Source organism: Delphinus delphis, chromosome 11 (genome assembly GCF_949987515.2).
Source record: "Delphinus delphis chromosome 11, mDelDel1.2, whole genome shotgun sequence".
Taxonomy (NCBI): domain Eukaryota; kingdom Metazoa; phylum Chordata; class Mammalia; order Artiodactyla; family Delphinidae; genus Delphinus; species Delphinus delphis.
In genome coordinates, this window is record NC_082693.1 from 36,029,039 (window position 1) to 36,049,896 (window position 20,858).

At 40.7% G+C, this 20,858-nt stretch overlaps 1 protein-coding gene across 3 annotated transcripts in view; it reads left to right on the forward strand.

The window, feature by feature from the left end:
• Positions 1-20,858, forward strand: part of ANO6 (anoctamin 6) — a 200,644-nt gene that overhangs the window by 140,031 nt on the left and 39,755 nt on the right. For all 3 annotated transcript variants that reach the window (XM_060024616.1, XM_060024618.1, XM_060024619.1), the window contains 3 exons: positions 6,060-6,165; positions 10,265-10,325; positions 19,217-19,359. In XM_060024616.1, the coding sequence (XP_059880599.1) occupies positions 6,060-6,165; positions 10,265-10,325; positions 19,217-19,359 (310 nt within the window). The remainder of the gene's footprint in view (positions 1-6,059; positions 6,166-10,264; positions 10,326-19,216; positions 19,360-20,858) is intronic.

Consider the following 20,858-nt stretch of genomic DNA (forward strand, 5'->3'; position numbering starts at 1 on the left):
TCAGTCTTTCACCATTAACTATGATCTTTGCTGTGGTTTTTTCGTAGATGTTCTTTATCAAGTTGAGGACATTCTCTTCTCTTCCTAGTTTTAAATCCATTATTCTGTTAATATGGCATATTACATGAATTGATTTTTGTACGGTTGAATGGTCCTTGCATTCCTGGATACATCCCACTTGATTGATTTGATTTACTGGATTTAATTTGTTAATATTTTGTTGAAGATTTTTTCATTTATATTCATAAGAGATAGTAGTCTATAGTTTTCTTGTGATGCCTTTGTCTGGTTTCAGTATCGGTGTAATACTGGTTTCATAGAATGAATTGGGAAATGTTTCTACCTCTTTATTTTTAGGAGAGTTCATGAAGCATTGGCATCAGTTTTTCTTTCAATGGCTGATAGAATTCACCAGTGAAGCCACATGGGCTTAGGCATTTCTTTGATTACTAATTCAGTCTCTTAACTCACTGTAGGTCTATTCAGGTTTTCTATTTCTTCTTGAGTCAACTTCAGTCATTTATGTTTCTCTAGGAATTTGTCTATTTCATCTAGATTATTCCATTTGTTGGCGTATAATTATTGACATTATTCCCTTATATTCCTTCTTTATTTCCGTAAGGTCAACAGTAATGTTCCTCCTTTCATTTCTAAGTTTAGTAATTTTCATCTTCTCTCTTTCTTTTCTTGACTAGTCTAGCTAAAAACTTGTCAATTCTATTGATCTTTTCAAAGAACCAACTGTTGATTTTTCTCTGTTGCATATCTATTCTCTATTCCATTTATTTCTGCCTTTTGTCTTTTGATTGGAATATTTAATTCCCTTACATTAATGTAATTTCTGATAAGCTTGGAATTACATCCATTTTTCTATTTGTTTTCTATTCCATTGTTCTATTTATTTTCTATATGTCTTATGTCTTTTTTTTCATTCCTCCATTACTGCATTTTTTGTATAAAATATTTTCTAGTATACCATTTTAATTCTATTTTAATTTGTTGTTTCTTTTTGGTATTTTCTTAAGTGGTTGCCCTGGAGATTATAATTAACATCTTGTTTTAAAGCAATCTAGTTCATATTAATCCCAACTTAATTTCAGTAACATATAAAAACTCTGCTTTGGTATCGGTCTCTCCCCCTCCCCCTTTGTGCTATTATTGTCAAACAAATTACATTTTTATACATTTATAAGCCCATCAACACAGTTTCATAAGTATTGTTTTATGCAGTTATCTTTTACATCAGATAGAAGAAAATAATTACATGCAAAAATATATTTATATTTTCTTCTTTTTCTTTAACCTATGTAGTTACCTCTACCATTGCTCTTTAGTTTTTCAGCTGAGTTTGACTTACTGCCTAGTGTCCTTTCATTTAAGCCTGAAGGACTCTCCTTAGTATTTCTTGTAGAGCAGGTCTGCTAGCAGTGGAATCTTTCAGATAATTCTCCTTCATTATAAAAATCTATTATATAAATATAAATCTTTCAAATAATTTCTCCTTCATGTTTTTCTAAACTTTTTATTTTATATTGGAGTATATAGCCAATTAACAATGTTGTGATAGTTTCAGGTGCACAGCAAAGCGACTCAGACTTACATATACATATACATATACATATACATGTATCCATTCTCCCCCAACCTCCCCTCCCATCCAGGCTGCCACATAACGTTGAACAGAGTTCCCTGTGCTATACAGTAGGTCCTTGTTGGTTATCCATTTTAAATATAGCAGTGTGTATATATCGACCCCAAACTCCCTAACTATCCCTTCCCCTCACCCTTCCCCCCAGTAACCATAAGTTCCTTCTCTAGGTCCGTGAGTCTGTTTCTGTTTTGTAAATAAGTTCATTTGTATCATTTCTTTTTAGATTCCATATATAAGGGGTATCATATGACATTTCTCTTTCCCTGAATTACTTAGTATGACAATCTCTAGGTCCATCCATGTTGCTGCAAATGGCATTATTTCATTCTTTTTAATGGCTGAGTAATATTCCATTGTGTGTATGCACCCACATCTTCTTCATCCATTCCTCTGTCAATGGACATTTAGGTTGCTTCCATGTCTTGGCTATCGTAAACAGTGCTACAGTGAACACTGGGGTGCATGTATCCTTTTGGACCATGTTTTTCTCTGGATATATGCCCAAAAGACCCCAAATAGCCAAGGCAATCTTGAGAAAGAAAACTGGAGCTGGAGGAATCAGGCTCCCTGGCTTCACACTGTACTACAAAGCTATAGTCATCAAACCATTATGGTACAGGCACAAAAATAGAAATATAGATCAATGGAACAGGATGGAAAGCCCAGAAATAAACCCACACACCTGTGGTCAATTAATCTATGACAAAGGAGGCAAGACTACATAATGGTGGAAAGACAGTCTCTTCAACAAATGGTGCTGGGAAAACTGGACAGCTACATGTTAAAAAAAAATGAAATTAGATCATTCTTTAACACCATACACAAAAATAAAATGGATTAAAGACCTAAATGTGAGACAAGACACTATAAAACTCCTAGAGGAAAATATAGGCAGAACACTCTCTGACGTAAATCGCAGCAATATCTTTTTTGATCTGTCTCCCAAAATAATGGAAATAAAAACAAAAATAAACAAATGGGACCTAATTAAACTGTCCTTCATTTTTTGAAGAATAGTTCTGCTGGATATAGAATTCTTGATTGACAGTCTTTTCCTTTAGCACTTTGGTGATATCATCCCACTCCCTTCTGGCTTTCATGGTTTCTGATTAGAAATCAACTGCTTGTCTTACTGAGGAGTCTTAGTATATGTTGAGTCACTTTTCTCTCTCTGCTGTCAAAATTCTCTTTTCTTGTCTTTTGACACACTGAGTCTGATGTGCCTATGTTTGGATATCTCTAAGTTTATACTACTTGGAGGTTGTTGAGCTTCTTGGATGTACAAATTAATGTTTTCATCAAATTTGGGAAGTTTTTCAGCCATTATTTCTTCACATATTGTTTCCGCCCCTTTCTTTCCCTCCTTCCTTCTGGCACTCCTATTATGTGTCTTGTTGATGGTGTCCCACCCATCTCTTGAGGCTGTGTTCATTTTTTGTCATTCCTTTTTCTTTGTGTTTCTCAGACTGGATAATCTCAATAGACCTAGTTTTAAGTTAGCTGACTTTCTCTTCAGCCAGTTCATACCTGCAGAGGAATCTCTCTAGTGAAGTTTTCATTTTAGTCATTATTGGTCTTTTAAATAATTTTTATCTGTTGATATTCTCTGTACAATGAGATGGTCACATACTTTAATTTGTTAAGCATGGTTTCTATTCTTTTTTTTTTTTTTTTGCGGTACACGGGCCTCTCACTGTTGTGGCCTCTCCCGTTGCAGAGCAACAGGCTCCGGACGCACAGGCTCAGCGTCCATGGCATGTGGGATCTTCCTGGACCGGGGCACGAACCCGCGTCCCCTGCATCGGCAGGCAGCCTCTCAACCACTGCGCCACCAGGGAAGCCCTCTGTTAGTTCTTTAACATATGTATAATTGCTTATTTATGTCTTTGTCTAGTAATTTCAGTGTCTGGACATCCTCAGGAAGTTTCTATTGACCTCTTTTTTACCCTGTGTTATGGCCAAACTTTTCTGTTTCTTTGTGTATCTTGTAATTTTCTGTTGAAAACTGGGCATTTAAAATATTGTGGCAGATCTGGAAACCAGATTTTTCCCCTCCTCAGGGTTTGTTGTTGCTTCTGTTGTCATTGCTGTGCTGCTGCTATTTATTTAGTTATTTTCCTGAGCAAATTCTGTAAAGTCTGTATTCTTTATCGTGCATAACCATGAGATCTGTGTACAAAAGCTTAGTTGTCAGCTAATGATTGGACAGTGATTTCTTTAAATACTTGGAACCAATCATTTTTTTGAGCCTTTGCCGAGTGGCTCTGTGTTTGTGTGTTGGGGAATGCCTTCAGCACTCCAGCAGGCAGTTAGCAGCTCTTCCTTAGCCTTTACTTCTTGCTTATGCGAAACCTCAAGGTCAGCCAGAGTTGAGAGATTAAGGTTTTCTCAGGTCTTTGCTGGTCATATGCACTGTCCACAATTCTGGGAATTTGTTGGAGGTTTTTAACCCTACCCCCACCCCCCAGAACATCTCATTACGCAGTTTTTCCTTCTAAGTTTTCTCATCAGCATCTTGTTAGTCTCTGTTGGTGTCACTGCCTCAGGCAATTGTAATGTTAAATAATTCCTGCTAATTACTTTCAACAGACACTCTGGGGATAGGGCTATTTGCACAGCATGAGCTTGAGGTAGGTCAAATAGTGACAACTCTCTGGGGATGGTTTTTGGTAACTTCAAACCACTTGTGCCCCTTCAGTGGCTGCTAGGCTACCTTGGTTGTGAGACTGTTGGTTTTAAAGGCCACCATGAAGCTGAGGTTATGGGGATGGCAATAAGTCAAGTTAAAGTGCCCCAAATTTTATGGAAAAGATTCAGCTATTTTTCCTCAAATAAGCACCCCTCAGACTGCTGGAAGACTTTGTTTAATTTCCACAGTTCTGCACAGGTTAATTTTGACAGATTTTGCCAGTGTCTTTGCTTTATAGAGGAGCAAGTTTTCCAAGATCTTCACTCAGATATTCTAGAAGTGTTTCTCATGCCCAGTTATTTTTTACTGAGTTATTTGCAGGGCCAACTAATTCTGCAACTCCAGTCCCATTCACTTAAGAGTCCATCTGCATGGCTTCTCCTAGAGCGAGCAGTGTGTAACCTGTTGTTAGTTTGTTGGTTTTTTCTTATTAATTTGTAGTAGTTTTAAAAATACTCTTGTGAGTAGTCCTTTGTCATTTTTACGTGTTGCAAAACTTCTACCAGTCTGTGACTATCTTTTTTCCCTCTCTTTATGGTGTTTTAATGAAGTTCTTACTTTTAAAAGATTTTGAATGTATTAATATTTTCCTTTATGATTTAAGCTTTTTGTCTCATTAGTAGAATTTTTCCTTACCCCAAGGTTATCTAGATAGTCTTTTAAATTTAATTTTCATTGTTTTTTAATAAGTTGGTACAATTGCATTTTTATTTTCCACCTGGAATTGATTTGTGTATGATAGGATTTTGTGGTTCAACTTCACCTTTTTCTGTGATATTCCATTGCAGCAGCCCTATTTATTCAAACATCAGTTCTTAACCTTACTAATTTGCTGGGCCTACCCTGCATGTTCTACATCAGTTTTGGTGTATACAGAGGTCTCTTTCTGAACTCTTTATTTTGTTCTCTTGCTCAGTTTTTCTTAACCTATCCCAGTAGCACCTTGTTCTTTAGGAGATGTCTTGAGTGTTCTGAGGCTTTCTTCTTCTATTCAATTTACAGCTCATATAAAGGAGAAGTTAACATCTTCAAGTATTGATTCTTCCAAATTGTGACCATGATAATGTACCCAATTTATATAGGTTCTTTACTCTCCCAGAACAGTTTTATCGTTTTCTCCATATAAATTTCATACATTTTGAATTAGATTTTTATACCTAGGCTCTTCATATTTTTTAAGCTATTGAAAAACGGTGTTTTAAAAACTGTTGCAGGTCTTTAGAGACACAGTTTCTTTTTGTGACCCTATATATATTATGTATACTGATTTTGAGTCCAGAAAACTTACTAAACTCATTTATTCTCACAATTTATCTGCAGATTTTATTGAGTTGTCCATATAAACAATTATGTAATCTGTTAGTGATAGGAGTTTTCTTCCCTTGCCATTCCTCCTATCTTTGTTTTTTTGTTTTGTTTTGTTTTTTTTTACTTACTGTGCTGGCAAGGACCTCCACTGAAAAGAAGGGATGATAGCAGGACCCATCATCTTGTTTCTGATGCAAAGGAAATACTTTCACCATTTTACTATTAAGTAGAATGGTATTTTATAGCAAGATTTTATCAGGTTAATGAAGTTCATTTCCATTCCTAGTTTCATAAGAATTTAGTTTAGTTTTCTTATCATGAATGGATGTTGGATTTTATCATGCGTGTAGAAAGAAAGTCCTGTTCATTAAATTTTTTTAAAATTAAATTTTATTTTTCTCTTTTCTTTAGCAAAGAAGTTTGTGATCCTGATATTGGCGGCAAGATCATAATGTGCCCTCAGTGTGATAAGCTTTGTCCATTCTGGAAACTCAATGTTACTTGCGAGTCCTCAAAGGTATTTTTTTTCCCAAACATTTACAAGTAATGAAAGGTGTTTTTTCTTCTAAAAATTTTAGTACAACATAGTGATTATAATTTTTCCCTCTGAGGAATTTAGAAAGGTTGTCAACTAAATCTTCATTTTGAAAGATAGATATAAAATGCATGTGTTTATTCCTTGTTTACAAATAATAAATTGAAATTAAAAGCCTTATCTAAAATCTCCTGAAGGGTCAGTGAGGAACTGTGGAATTGAAACTAATTTAAGTATTTCAGGTAATCAAAGCAGAAATCTCAAACCTGGCTTATCTCATAAATACTATTTAATAGGTTTACTATTATAAGTATTTTCCTTAATTCAAGTGAATGGAAACCTGAAATCTGTACTTGTGTTTTCCCACTTTGAAAGTGTGCTGAAACTCTGCTTGGATTTTTAAAGACCTTGCTGGTCAGATTTAGACTGTATTTATAAAAATGCATAAGAAAGGTTTTGTCTGCAAATGGTAACAGCTATTCACTTTGTCTCAAAACATTCCCACAAAACACATCTGGTTCCCCTTATACATGCAGATGATCTTGAGCTATATGACTTCTTAAAATCCAGGAGGTTTAGGAAAAGCACTGAGACTGGAGAGAGCTTACTGAAAGGCATGCCAGAAACGCCAGACAGGAAGAAAGATGGTCTGCTTGCTTCAGAGAGTTTTCCTGACAACTTTGATGTTTGTAGTAGTCTCCATTGTCTTGATCTTTCCTCTGTCCCCTAGTTCTGCCGTGAAAGTTTAGGAATCTTTATATGACCTCAGAATATTCTGATCTACTCCGTGTAAGACTTATTTTAACTGAATACACTGCTAAGATAGTGATGCCACTTTATAGTCTATACTTTGCAAAGTTCTTGTAACTATATCATTACTTGACACACAAAACAGCACTGTGAGACTGGCAGAACAGGTGTTATGTCCATTTTACAGATTTAAACACTGAGGATCTGAGAGATTAAATGATTTGCTCAAGATCACCCGCCTAGTAACTGACAAAGCCAGAAAATGATAACAAATCTGCCTTCCTTGCTATTACCGTGTTCTTCAGTGGCTGACTGTAGTACCAGGCACTCTACTCTCAAACTGAACTCTATGTTTGGAAAATTGTTCCACCCCTTAATTAAGGTGATTGCAGGGTATTGTCAGCACATGGATTTCTACACTTAATTTATGAATTAAAATACATTTCATTTCCCACCCCCCTCAACCAACACAAGTTTCAGACTATAAATATCTATCATAGATCACTCAAAGTAAAAGACTTGGAGCTAGTGAGAGAGAGAACCTGCCTTCCAGTGGTGTTGACCCATAAAGGTCACTAGTTAGTGTGTATCCCCAGGCACTGGATTTAAGGCAAGTGCCGACAATAATACCAGAGGCAAACTGCACTCCACAAAGTACAAATGGAAATTCCATTTTCCTTAAGAAATTATTTTTCACACACCCAACCCACATCTCTTTTCTCATATCTTCTGCTCCACCTAGCCATCCTTAAGCACATGACTTTCAAATATGTCCCTGTGTACATTGTTTTTTTCATTGTTTTGGAAAAAAATGAATCATTCGCTTCCAGTTTCCCCAAAAAATCCCTTGAGTCTTGTCAGAGTGATTCACAAAGGGAGGGAAGCATATAAAAGAATATGAGTAAAAGAATGAAATGAAAAAATAAGGTAAAAAAGGAGAAAAAGAGAAGCACCTTTTCATGCTTTTCTGCTTATTGGTTAATTCAGTCATTTCTTCAATTATACATTTTTATATTCATTTCTTTCCTTTTGGAAAGAGATGGCGTATTCACTAATTGACATGTATGCCAGAATTGTTAACAAATTAGAAATAGAAATAGAAAATCAGGATCAAGGAAATGAAGAAACAATTATGGAAGTAATCAGGATTAATACTGTTCTTGTGACTGAGCATTAAATAAAGTTCTTAGCTTTTAGCTGGCAAGATAAAGAGGAAACATGGTTATGGTGTAATATTTAGTTCTTTGAAATACACGATTATAAAATTTTGATTTTGTTCCTTTGCAGGAAGAAAGCATAGCAAAAGGTCACTTTTCTAGATTCTAACTGGTTCCTCTGCTTAAAATCATCATGCCTGCGTATACAGCTCTCTCTTATTTCCTGCTCCACCTGACTAAAGCAGTATGCTGACTCGGGGCCGCTGTTAACACAGCCGGCTTTCCCTCTCTGTGCCATCCCGCCAAGCAAGCTAAGCTAAGCTTCTTACCAAGAAAGCTCTTTGCTTATCTTCTTCCCTACTTCCTGCTTCCATGTTGCTCCTGGGGCACGGAGAGCAGAGAGGCCAGCCAGCCGTCTTCTTCTTTCTCTCCGTTCCTTGATCCTTACACAAGTGGCAAAAATGGTAACTTCCTCCAAGCCACCTAACTCCCTCTCATAAGAGTGCAAGGCACATCTCTCGTCTTGAGCTAGGCAGCTGGGGTGAGCTTGGCATTAGCAGTAAACTTGCCTTTTCTTGCTGCTCCTTTTTTTTTCCCCCCTCTAACATTGACAGATGTGCTTCCAGTGGCTTTTTCTCAGCATAATAGGATTTTCTCTTTCTGGAGTGAGGGTGGAGGTGTCAGGGCAGATAGGGAGGTATCAAATAGAGGTTTGCATTGATTCCTAGAAGAGTAACATTGGATAGAATCTTCCAGAATAACATTATAACACGCAGAAATGTTTCTCTTAGGACTTTGCCTGCAATAATTTTCAATGAGGGATAAGGTATGACATTGAAAGACAGCTTGGAAGAGATGGTTCCATGAGAGTCAAAGCTAAAAGACTTGAAATCATGTTCCATAGAGTCCCAGGAGCAGAGGAATAAATAGGTGGGGAGCATTGTTCCCCAGATGGGTCACTCACTTATCAATTTTGTCTTCCTTGAGCTGGACTTTTGAGAGGAGTAATTGAAAGGCAGTTCGGGACTGTGCTTTCCGCTCAGGGTATATGTGGATGATTGAGGGCATCTATATGCCTTGGAAAAAGGATCTATAAGAAGGTGGGTGGGTGGATATTATTTTACAAAAATAACGTAACTTATATTTTTATGTAGATGAAAGTTTACTCATTTTATATCAGTATAAAGGGCAACATAGAAAGAACCTTTAAAAGAGTTGAGTTTTTCTGAGAAGCAGATTTGAATTTTCTTTGGCACTGGAAAGTTTGCTATTCATTCATTTATTTATTTGTTTATTGTTAGCCTATAGCTTCCTTTTCTACCATGTCTTCTTTACTTTTCATAAGATCTGTTATAAAGTTGATATGTTCGCCACTTTTTCCACTAACTTAATAGACCTTTTTTAGGAGCTATAACAATGCTCACTAATGAAAAATCGGTAACTAATTGGAAGATCTTCCAGGAATTCATAGAGGGAGATAGACTATTTTTATACTAGCAAAAAGGGGAAACTTAGCAGAACTAGTAAATAGAGTATGTCATGTATTCCTTCATGATCATTGTACCCTTTGTAACGTCAGCAGAAGCATCTGTGCCTCCTTATCCTAACGGAAGCTTCCATCAGCGATGGTAGAAAAGTCATCATTGGATTTGAGGAAGCAGAGCTGTCTCCTGGGGGAGAGCCATCTCAAAGTAAACCCCAGCTTTGCGCTTCTCTTAACAAGAAATGCAGGAATTCAGGAACTTGCCCTCTGACGAGGGTTGGATAATCAGATGCAAATCATAAATCTAAAAGTTGTTTGGAGTTCATTGTATTCTTAGGGCCATTCTATTTCCTCAAATTCACTATCATAGTCCATAAAAAGAGGCTGTTATTCAAAAGTATGTTAGAAGCTTTCAACAGCGTGGGATCTTAGCAGCTGAGCCTATTTCTTTATCATGATATGGAAAGATTCCATTGGAAAATGTACTCTGGTAAATACAGCAGAGGCTGTTTGCTTTCAAGAGAATGAGAAATCTCATCTGTAAGTATGTAGTAGATATAGTGATTGTCAAACTAGTTAACAGCTTTAAAAGAAATTCCCAAAGTGTAGCATATACAAAGCAGTTCATATTTGCTGACTCCTAGTAAGTGAAGAACATGATTCATGTACATGTTATTATTGTATTTTCCAGAAATTGTGCCTCTTTGACAGTTTTGGAACCCTAGTCTTTGCAGTATTTATGGGGGTATGGGGTAAGTTATGTCCATTTTTTTCAGTTTCCTTTTGCCTGCCTCTTAACTAAAAACAAACAAACAAAAACCTTAAGATCATACAAGTACCGAACTAAATAGCATTATATGGTTTTATATAGGCGATTAAGGTAACCCACTTTTAGTCTCTTGGATTGCCCAAACTTCATCTCCCCCCAGACTCCATTTATAATTCTTAAGGACATTGTATCAATTACTGCGTAAAAAACTACCTCAAAACGTATTGGCTTAAAACACAGGTTTATTGTTTCTCATGATTCTCTGCGTCAGCTGGGAGATTCTCCAGGCATAGTTCGCCAGGAGGGGTTGGTCTGTGGGGCTCAGCTGGGCTACCTCCTCTGGGTCTACATGGTGTCCCATCCTCCAGTGGGCTGGCCCAGGATTCTTCACATGGAAGTTTAGGGTTCCAAAGAGAAGCAAGACAGGAGAAGCGCACTCCAGGCATTTTTTAAGCCTGTGTTTGCATCAAGTTTGCAAATGTTCCATCAACCAAAGCAAGTCATGGTCAACCCAACAACAATATGAGGAGGTGGGAGGACTGCTCAAGGGCTGGATACACAGGGGCACGATTCACTGGGAGCCATTATTGTAATAACCCTCATAGCTGTGATCCAACCTGACTTTCAAGGGTTTGGGGTTCGGGAAAAGCAGCAACACAAGGATTACAGGTAAGCTTTCTTCTTTATACACTTCTATATGGGTATGTGCTGCTACTCTTATAATAGTAACATTCTGTTTAATAAATAGAACAGATATGATCCTAAAGAATATAATTTGTATATAGAAGCTTTAATACTATATATTATTTATTTTGAATAGCCTCATTAATGTAATGAGGCAATTATCATTTTATTTAAATACAGACTTTCACATGTTTAATTGATGTAACTGTTCTACCATAGAAGAAAAAATGTCCACTTTCCAAGATAAATGCATTTCCAATTTCATTGTGTAAGTCAAGGGGGAAATAGTGTTCAGGGTGTAGATAGTTGGGGGAAGAAACAGAACCAAGTCTTTTATTTTGGAGAAGACAACACATCAACACATGCAGCTCACGTATAGATACAGCTGTTTACAGGTGTCCTCGGTGGTATTTCTATTTTGCAGTGGTTGTGCCTATGAAGGGTCCTCAGATGAATCACAGAACAGACAGGCCAATTATTTTGGACACTTTTAAGAGATATTAGTTGCCACTGCTGCATAAACTCTAAGGAGGCCAAACTTACCTAATAAGTCACTCTGTCGTTCAGACATTTAGCATGTTTTGGCTGGAGGCCAAACACTAGCTAATATTTGACACATGGGAGACTAAAGATCAAAGTCATATATTAAGATTCTCTGTACTCCTCCACTGTAAAATAATCTTTTTTTTTTTATCCCCGGTAAGAGGGTGGGTGCCCAACACTTGGGTGGGGTCACTTTTAACTATTGCGTAAACCTCAGTCTCAGCACTGGTTCATAATCTATAAAATTCTAACACATCTATTGAACTCCATATACTAATGGATGCTGATAGCCCTAATTAAAAGAGACTTTTAAAATAAAGCAAAAAATACTAACTTTGGCACTGGAAAGAAGAACTTCAAGGTCCCTAGCCCACCCTGCTTTCTGTGATCATTAACTACACCACGTTTATAGAACTGACAGGCATATCGAGCCACTGCTTTTATTTCATCAGATGGTAGAATGCAGAAAACATTTCGGCCCTGCTCGTAGCACCATATATGTATCTTTAAGGATATGTATGTATGATGAAGTCTTTATTTTAAATGCCTGATATTGCTTTTCTTGTTACCTCTGCCTTATGAGAACTACTGCTGTGAACCTCATTACAGAAAGCGTGCAATTGCAGAACTGAAGTTTTTCATATCACCATCATCATATTCCTGCAGCATCTCCTTTGTGCCCAGATGTATGTGGCAGAGTATTTTTCTGCTCCCTAGAAAGTTGAGGGTAGAAAACCTTTTATAATAAATATAGCACAAATCATGGACTTACTTGAAAAATATCCCCCCTTGTAGGCCAAAGCATTCCATCTACTCACACTGACTCCTAAAGTCCTAAACACCAACTAACCACGATTGAAGTAAAGGCTCTGAACGTATCCTCCCTCCCCATTCCTTGTTGTTTCTTACCTACTTCTGTCTAATGCTCCCTGCCAGCCTTTTGGCTGCATGACTGCAATTTTTAATTTTCACCTTTGAGTTCTAGGCTGGGCCTAGAGATTTACCAGACCACTGGCTCATAAGGAGGAGTGGGGGGATTTCAGGAAGCCTTCACCCTAACTAGCTGCACTTGGAGATCAGAAAATGACTCTTGCGACTGTTAGTTTGAGGTCTCTGCTTCTCCAGCTGCATCCATACCAGCAAAATAACACAGTGTCTATAACCACCCTTGCTTCCATTCAGCTGCATTTCTGATTTAAGTGACACACAGATGCATATGATGGGCATTTTTTTTTCTTTTTGCGGTACACGGGCCCCTCACTGTTGTGGCCTCTCCCGTTGCGGAGCACGGGCTCCGGACGCGCAGGCTCAGCGGCCATGGCTCACGGGCCCAGCCGCTCCGCGGCATGTGGGATCTTCCCAGACCGGGGCACGAACTCGTGTCCCCTGCATCGGCAGGCAGACTCTCAACCACTGTGCCACTGGGGAAGCCCACATTTTTTTAATATTCTTTTCCATTATGGTTCATCACAGGATATTGAATATAGTTCCCTGTGCTATACAGTACAACCTTGTTGTTTTTCCTGAGAAATGTATTTTCCATCTCATAGTCTTTCAGTTAGGAAGCTAGAATACAGGCTGAGCAAGCTCATCTGCCTTGTCTGCCTTTGTGAGTGAAGAGGCCTGACTAGTTTCAAGGCCCAATACAATGTCTCAGCCCTTCAGCAGCAAACTCTCGAGGCAACCAGAATGCTCCCGTCTACCAGGGTGTGCCTCGTCCTTAGACATTGCTGGATACAGCCACCAACGCTGTGTATTGGGAAGCTTCTTCATCTGATGCATATTTTCTTTCGCTGTTTAATGTCCTGATTAAGAGAACAAGCTGGTTTTGATTCCCAAGGTCCTAGGCAGCCTTCTCTCTTATTATATATTCGTATAGGAGTCCCGTCTCTCACCAGTCAGCTAGAGCTGCCTGGTGTGTGGCTTGCCAGAGAATATAAGTGCGGAGTTCCCCACCGGAGTCCGGCCAGTTGTTTTATTGCAGGAAGAGAGAGAGAGCAAAAGGTACAGAACAGGAAATTCCTGTCCGGCAGCATATGCACAGTCAGCCCAGGTCCCGGTGCTTTCACTCTGGGACGCACAGCACTGAGTCAGCAGCCATGTAGCCCAGGAATACTCCAGAACATTGGGTGGTTATGCTAGGCCCTCAGGGTCTTTCACGGACCCTGCAAAGTTCTTGGCTCTGTGAAATGAGGAACTGAGCAACTCCCACCCATTCCTACAGCTCCCAGGGTTTGTGCCCCTCAAGGTTTCGAGGATTTGCTTACCCAATCATTATTTTTCACCAGGCCAAATCCTCAATTTCAGGATTTGGCAAAAGCAGTCATTTTACCCTTTATGTTCAAGTTCAGGGAGGAAGGGGAAGGGTACCGCTGTTCCTCCCCTATAGCACTGATTAGAATTGTTTCTGTTGCTTTTTGTGAGAAGAGTAGTTTGATTTTCATAAATCATCTCCTGTTGATACTGTTGCTAGATAGATACTGAACATATAAATGGCTGTTACACTCCCATTTTAAAGATGTGGAAAATGACACTCAGGCAGATTAGGCAAATTACCTGAGGTCCCCAAGTGACAAGCACAGAATAAGAGTTCTGCAAATAATTTGGTTGTCATCAGTGTTTAGATCAATGACAAAATGCAATGTATAGTAATAAAGTTGTAGCAAACTTTTAGAAGGATGTAGAAATATTTATTTGATATAATTGCACTGCCTTGTGTGGGGTTCTGAAAAATGGGCTGGAAAATGATGGTTCCACATCCTTGGTCCTACCTCACCTACACAGGTACAGACTCTTCTTTCTGTAACAGGAATAAGAAAGCCCCAGCCTTCCAGCCTCATGAGATCAGTCCTGTTTGTTTCATCTCTGCCTACCTGTAGGTGCCAAAACACAGACGGACTTTCATGTCTTGCATCACAAATTCTTTTAAAAATAGATACGTTTGAAGATACAAATTCATGAAAGTAAGCTGCTTTTTTTTAATAAAGTGAAAAGTAATTTTCTTTACTTAGCAGAGGAGGAAATTGAGGATTTTCTTCATTGAAAATCAATAAAAATTTCAAAAACATCTGTATGTCTAATATTTCAATTAAAATGACAGAATTTAGAGGGATTACAGAAACACAAGGACGGTATCCAAAGTGGCTTTAGAAAGCTTTTTCCAGGCTGGGCTCATAAAGAGGCTATTAATGGAAAGACACCCACTTCTTTAGGTTGGAAAGGGCCAGTGGTTTCCTCTGATGTGCAATCCTAGTGCTTTGAGTGAGTTGTGGGGTAGGACGGTATGCATGATGATTCCTCAGTCTGTCTATCCTGAGTAACTCCCAGCAGTCAAGGGGCTAGAGCTGCCGCAACCTTACCCATCAACAGTCACATCCTCATCTCAGCTCATCCAGGCCCACGTGACTGGCGGAGCAGAGTGTGGTGGACAGTGGACGGTCGGGCATAGCAGGGAGCAGTGGGAATCAGCTGGGCCCTCCGAGTGGATGATTCCATCCTTCAGGCGTCCCAGGTGATGGAGGTTCTCCAGTCCCTGGGATGACTTCCCACAGTACATTCATTTAGCTAATACTTATCCAAGTGCCTGCTGTGTGCTAGTGTTTCCCCTGGGAACAGTACCAAATCCCTGCCCTCAAGAAGGTGACATTCTAGTGGGCATGATAAACAACAAACGCGGAAGCAAATATAGGTCAGGGTGCATGAGTGCTATGCATTTTGAAGCGCACAAGTTGAGGTCAGCATAGGGAATAAAGTGTGCCCTTGCGGACAGAATGTACACTAGCATTGGACTGATTTCATAGTTGCAGAGGGAGGACACAGAGTGGAAAGAACTTCATGGGTGGAAGGGGTAAGGCAATGTTGGCAGTAGAATTCTCAAGTAAATTAAAAAGTAGGGGTCTTCTCTTTGATGGGGATGCGTGGTATTTATCAAGGAGATGGGAGCCTAGGGGACTTTGGTAAGTGGGTGGCTTCCTATGTATACTGTGCCGCTTCATATGCAGCCCAAGGAGAGTTGGCTCATTCCCCCAAGCAGGGGTCTCTTTTCAGAGTATCTGCCCATGCAGCCAGCATGGGTCAGGTGGGAAGCAAGAACAGCCAGATGCAGCTTGGTCCATAGTTACCTGCTGCCCTCAAGGCTTTCCTTCCACGGATGCTTCATTTCCCCCTGGATAGAGGCAAGGGCATGAATGGCTGGGCAGGTTCTCAGTGGTGCAGGCATCACTCTCCATACTGAACACTCACCAGCAGGGGCCCCTTGTGTTGGCTATGGTCTTGGCTCGATGAGGCTGTAGGGTAGCTGAGCTGTGGCACCATGCTTCCATTCCCGCAAAGAGGGCTTTTTTTTTTTTTGTGGTACGCGGGCCTCTCACTGTTGCGGCCTCTCCCGTTGAGGAGCACAGGCTCCAGACGCGCAGGCTCAGCGGCCATAGCTCACGGGCCCAGCCGCTCCGCGGCATGTGGGATCTTCCCGGACCGGGGCACGAACCCGTGTCCCCTGCATCAGCAGGCAGACTCTCAACCACTGCGCCACCAGGGAAGCCCAGAGGTCTACTTCTGAAGGTTCTGGTCAGGAGTCACAAATGCTCTCTTACCCATAAATGAGGAACAGGCTCTTTCATTTTGGGAAGCCCCCACAGAAGGGGAAAGAGGCCCATCCTGAAAGCAGGAGAAGCCAAGTCAGTCCTGCTGTCAGAGGTCTGACAGATGAGTCAGTGCGGTTTCTCTTAAAAGTTGTTTACTTAGAGGATTTGGAACATTTGGGTGACCTGAGAGTGTCAGGAAATAATACCCAAGGGCTTTGTAGCTTTCACTCTCCAGTGTTAATTCATCCCCCTGTAGCTGTCATGCAAGGAGATGGAACTTGGTGGACTACAGGCCATCACCTCCGCTCCCTGATGGGGCCAGTGGATGACAGTGTCAACTGCAACTTGGGGGGCTCTTGGGGGCTGGACATCATTCCTATGTAAAGAGGCCAGGAAGCCTCACATAACTCCCACACTGGGTTTCAAAGTTCCACAGGGGGACTAGCTGCCTTCCAGTTGCCCAGCCAAGTAGGAGACAAGACGTGGCCTCCCCCACTAACTGTGTGCTCTTTGCATTCATTGACAGCAGCGTCTATGGCAGAAAGCTGAGCTGCCGCCTATACTTGCTTCTGAACAGCAGGTAGTCACAGCAGTGGCATCGTGAGGGTTAGTGTACCCACAGAGACAGTGGTGGGATGGAGGACAGTTACTAGCATTGTGTCCTGGAGGAGCAGTGTTGGAATCAGACGCTGGGCAGGCACGCAGTGATGGCATCTCAGCAGAGTGGGTGCCACGGGGCAGAGCCCACGGAAAGCAAGTTATGGAGCAGGTGGCTTGGGCAGTGCCGCATCGTAAGAAGGGCTCGGGCTCTGGAGCCAAGGATGCCTTGGTTTGATACCTCAATCCTTATCTCGGGCAAGTATTTGAAGTTTTCTGTGCCTCTGTTTCTTGGTGTCCAAAATGGGGATGGTAATAATAGTTACCTCAGAGGGTCATGAGGGCCGTTACAGATGTTGTGTCATTAAGCTCACAACAGCCTATGAGGTAGGTTCTATTTCCCCCGTTTTCCATGGCGGGGGGGTGGGCAGGCAACAGGGGCTCAGGAAGTTGAAGCACTTTAACCAGTAGTCGTACATCTAATGATTGTCAGACCAGAATTCGAACTTGATTCCAAAGTCCAGATTATCTCTGGGAAGTGGGTGCTTTGAGCATTTCCATTGTCCTTGCCGTCTGGGAGCATTGCGTTCATGTTCCTCAGGGCCCATCCCGAGCTTCCCCCCATGTCTCCGGCTGCCTGCAGTGGGGTCTGCAGGATTTCAGGGCAGCTGGTCTTTGCTCCGCACTCAAAGGCTCCCTGTTCTCTACAGGTTGATTCACAGCCCTGACTGCTCAGTAGAGCTTTCCAAAAACAAAAAGCAATGCACAGGCCCACTCCAGACCAAAAAAATCAGAATCTCGAGGGTGGTGCCTGGGCTCAGTATTTTTCAAAAGCTCTCAGTGCTTCACGTGCAGGCAGGGTGAGAACTACCCCTCCGTAGCTCCTTTAGTGAGCTCATCCACTCATGCTCCAGTTACCACTGGAAACAGGAAAAAGTCTCGGCTCAGCCTAGATCTTTCTCTGGAGTTCTAGACTTTGACCTGCCTACCGGGTATCTCCCCTGTGGCCCACAGGCAGCTGATCAGAACCGAATCAGTAATCTTCTCTCTCAGGCTTGCTCCTCTCCCTGCCCTTCTTATTTCAGGGAATGGCACTAGAATTTAGGACATCGCCAAAGCCAGAAAGCTGGCGGGCATCCTTGACCTCTTTCGCCCCCTTCCATCACACCTGCGTGCAATCTGTCAACCTGCTAAAACGCCGTCTTCTCTCACCTCCCAGCTGAAGCAGGCCTCATTGTGGACCTGCCAGTAGGTCTCCCTGCCTCTAGTCTCTTTCTCGACTTCCTTCAATGTCTCCTCCGCCTTTAAGGCACACAGAGTCCTTCGTGATGTGCCCCTGCCATCTCTCCACCTGGCTGTCCCACCCACCTCACCACAGCCTGTGCTCCCTTCCAGTCTGTTTGCAGCTCTTGGAAAGTACCTGGGTCTCTTTGGTCTCTTGCCTTTGCACGCACGGCTCCCTAACGGGAAATGGCCTTAACATTCCACTCTCACCTGATCAGCTCTAAACCATCGCACAGCTCACCCCAGTGGTCCCCTCCTCTGAGACAGCCTTGTTACATTGTGGCTCTGTGTGCCCAGAGCACCTCATGCTTACTTTGATCACAGCTGTCTTAAAAGTCCACCGTAACTATCACTTCACTGTAATTCCTATACACCTAGGAGCTCCTTGAAGCAGGGACCATACCCTTTTTTCTCTTTATTCTCAGCACATAGTAGAGACTCAAAAATATTTGTGGATGGAACAGTGTTTATTCCAGAATTTCTATATAGGAAGCGCTTAGGGGTATCAGTCTGATTGGAAGAAGGGCCTAGGGGATTTACCCTGAAACCACATTTTCAATGAACATTTAATGTTGTTTTTGTCTAGTATTTGAAGTTACCAATCTTGAAAAATAATGATTTCTAAAAATTATTTTATCCATACTTTGCACAAGATTGAGAAAAATACCAGTTTTCCACATTTAAGAATGTTGTTTTAATTGGGGTGACTTGGGTGGTGGAAAACAAAGATTTGGGGACCACTGAAGCATTCTCATCCCTGCACCCCCAAGCCCTTTGGAAGGAAGAGAGGGAGAGGGATGCAAGGAGGAGCAGACTAAAGGGTGGACCATGAACTGCTTTGAGTTATAATAGTTGCTTGTGTTGTTTTGTTGGCAATAATGTGTTAGGAGCGGACGCTTTAGCAGTAGACGCAGTCAGATGCCTTCTGACCATCCCATTACCGCCCTTCCCATGACCTGTAGTCTGTTTTCACAAGTTGAATAAATGATCAACATTTTCCTTTTAAAAAAAGCATTAACTCATTTTTCTCTCTTTTAAATACTAGCATCGCCTATAAATAAGTAAAATTAGATTTTATTGACCCTATACACAAGTGTTGTGGATAATTCATAGTATTCAGTACAGATTTCTGAAGCATCAGTCATCACTGAAGACCCACATGATGCTGTTCTCTCTTTGGTAGTTACCTTGTTTTTGGAGTTTTGGAAGCGGCGCCAGGCAGAACTTGAGTACGAATGGGACACGGTCGAGTTACAGCAGGAAGAACAAGCCCGGCCAGAATATGAGGCCCGGTGTACGCATGTGGTGATAAATGAGATCACTCAGGTAAAGAGTATGTTATCTAGATGCAATTCAGTCTGTGTATTGCAGGGGTTCTCAACCTTGACTGCACACTGGAATCACGGAGTAGGGGCGGGCGCTTAAAAAATATTGACGCCTGGCTTCTGTTGCTATATACTCTGATGGTACTCAGTGGCCTGGGGTGCCTTCTGGCACAGGAATTTTTTAAGCTGCTCTGGTGATTTTTCATGTACAGCCAAAGTGAAGGAGCACTGCTAAGAACAGTAGGCACAGGCGATAAATGTGGTCCCTTCTTTCATAATAACAATAAACATGAAAAAAATTAAAAACCTCTGACATAAGTGTATAAGAAAAGATGCGTTGATTTGTGTCCTTTCACAGTACCAATAAAAATTAGACTCTATGACATAGATGTAGAAGGAAAGACATTGGTTTTCATAGTTGATTCTCAGTGTTTCACATGGTCCTTCATTATCACAGCCACCTTTTCATCGTAGACCAGCTCCTTTGTCTTGCACGACGCCTCGGTCACTGCTCCCCCTTCTGGTTGGTACGTGCACAGAGTAGGGTGACTCTTATCCTAAAATCAGAGAAAGGATGAAGAAGGGAAACATCTGTTGAGGCCAAACTATATTCAGGCCCCATGCTAGGCATTTAATCTAATTGGAAAGGTAAATTTGCTGCTGTTACTGCTGCTGCAGAATTAAAAAATAAAACTATATAATGTCTTTGTATAAACATTCCAAAGCCAGTGAAAGACAATTTTTTTAAATCATCTGCATTATTGCCTCTTTCCATCAACACAGAAAATCTGGAGCTAATTGTACTTGTAGTCATCAGCATAAGGACAGTAGGTTTTAAATATGAATAACTCTTGGAAAGAAAATGCTTTTATCAAAAGCATCTGAAAATGTCTCCAACCATAGACTTTATAAATTGACTCACAGATTTACAGAATGTTGGCAGTAAAAGGGTCTGGAGGGAGCAGTTCAACCTCCTCATTTTATAAATGGAAAAAAATGAGGTTCAGTTACCCAACAGAAAGCGACATTTGTCTTTTACAATGTAACAAGTTTTAAATAATCCCCATTATGAATCGTTCCCATTGTTTAGGACGGAAGATGGGGGTCAAAGCATGTGTTGGTAAAAGATTGTACATAATGAAAGCTGAAACTTAGACAAAATCAGATGTTCATAACGTTTTTGAATACTGAAAAACAAAAGCTTATGTTATTGGCAACATACTGAAGAAAAGACATTTTAGAAATTTAAATCTGTCCATTTTAAATTTAAAATTGCCAACTAATAAGTTAAATTTCCCTTGTAACATTGCTTGTTAAAAAATTGAAGATGAAGGTTCATTTCTCCTTATCATTCTTTCTCATCTTACCTTGATTGAGAACACATCCTCAGTGTCTAGAGAGGCCAGCAGTGTGGTGGTGAGGCCTTGGGAACAAAACTGCCTGAATTCACATCTGAACACAGCAAGTTACTAGCTGAGTGATCTTGGACAACTTGTTAGG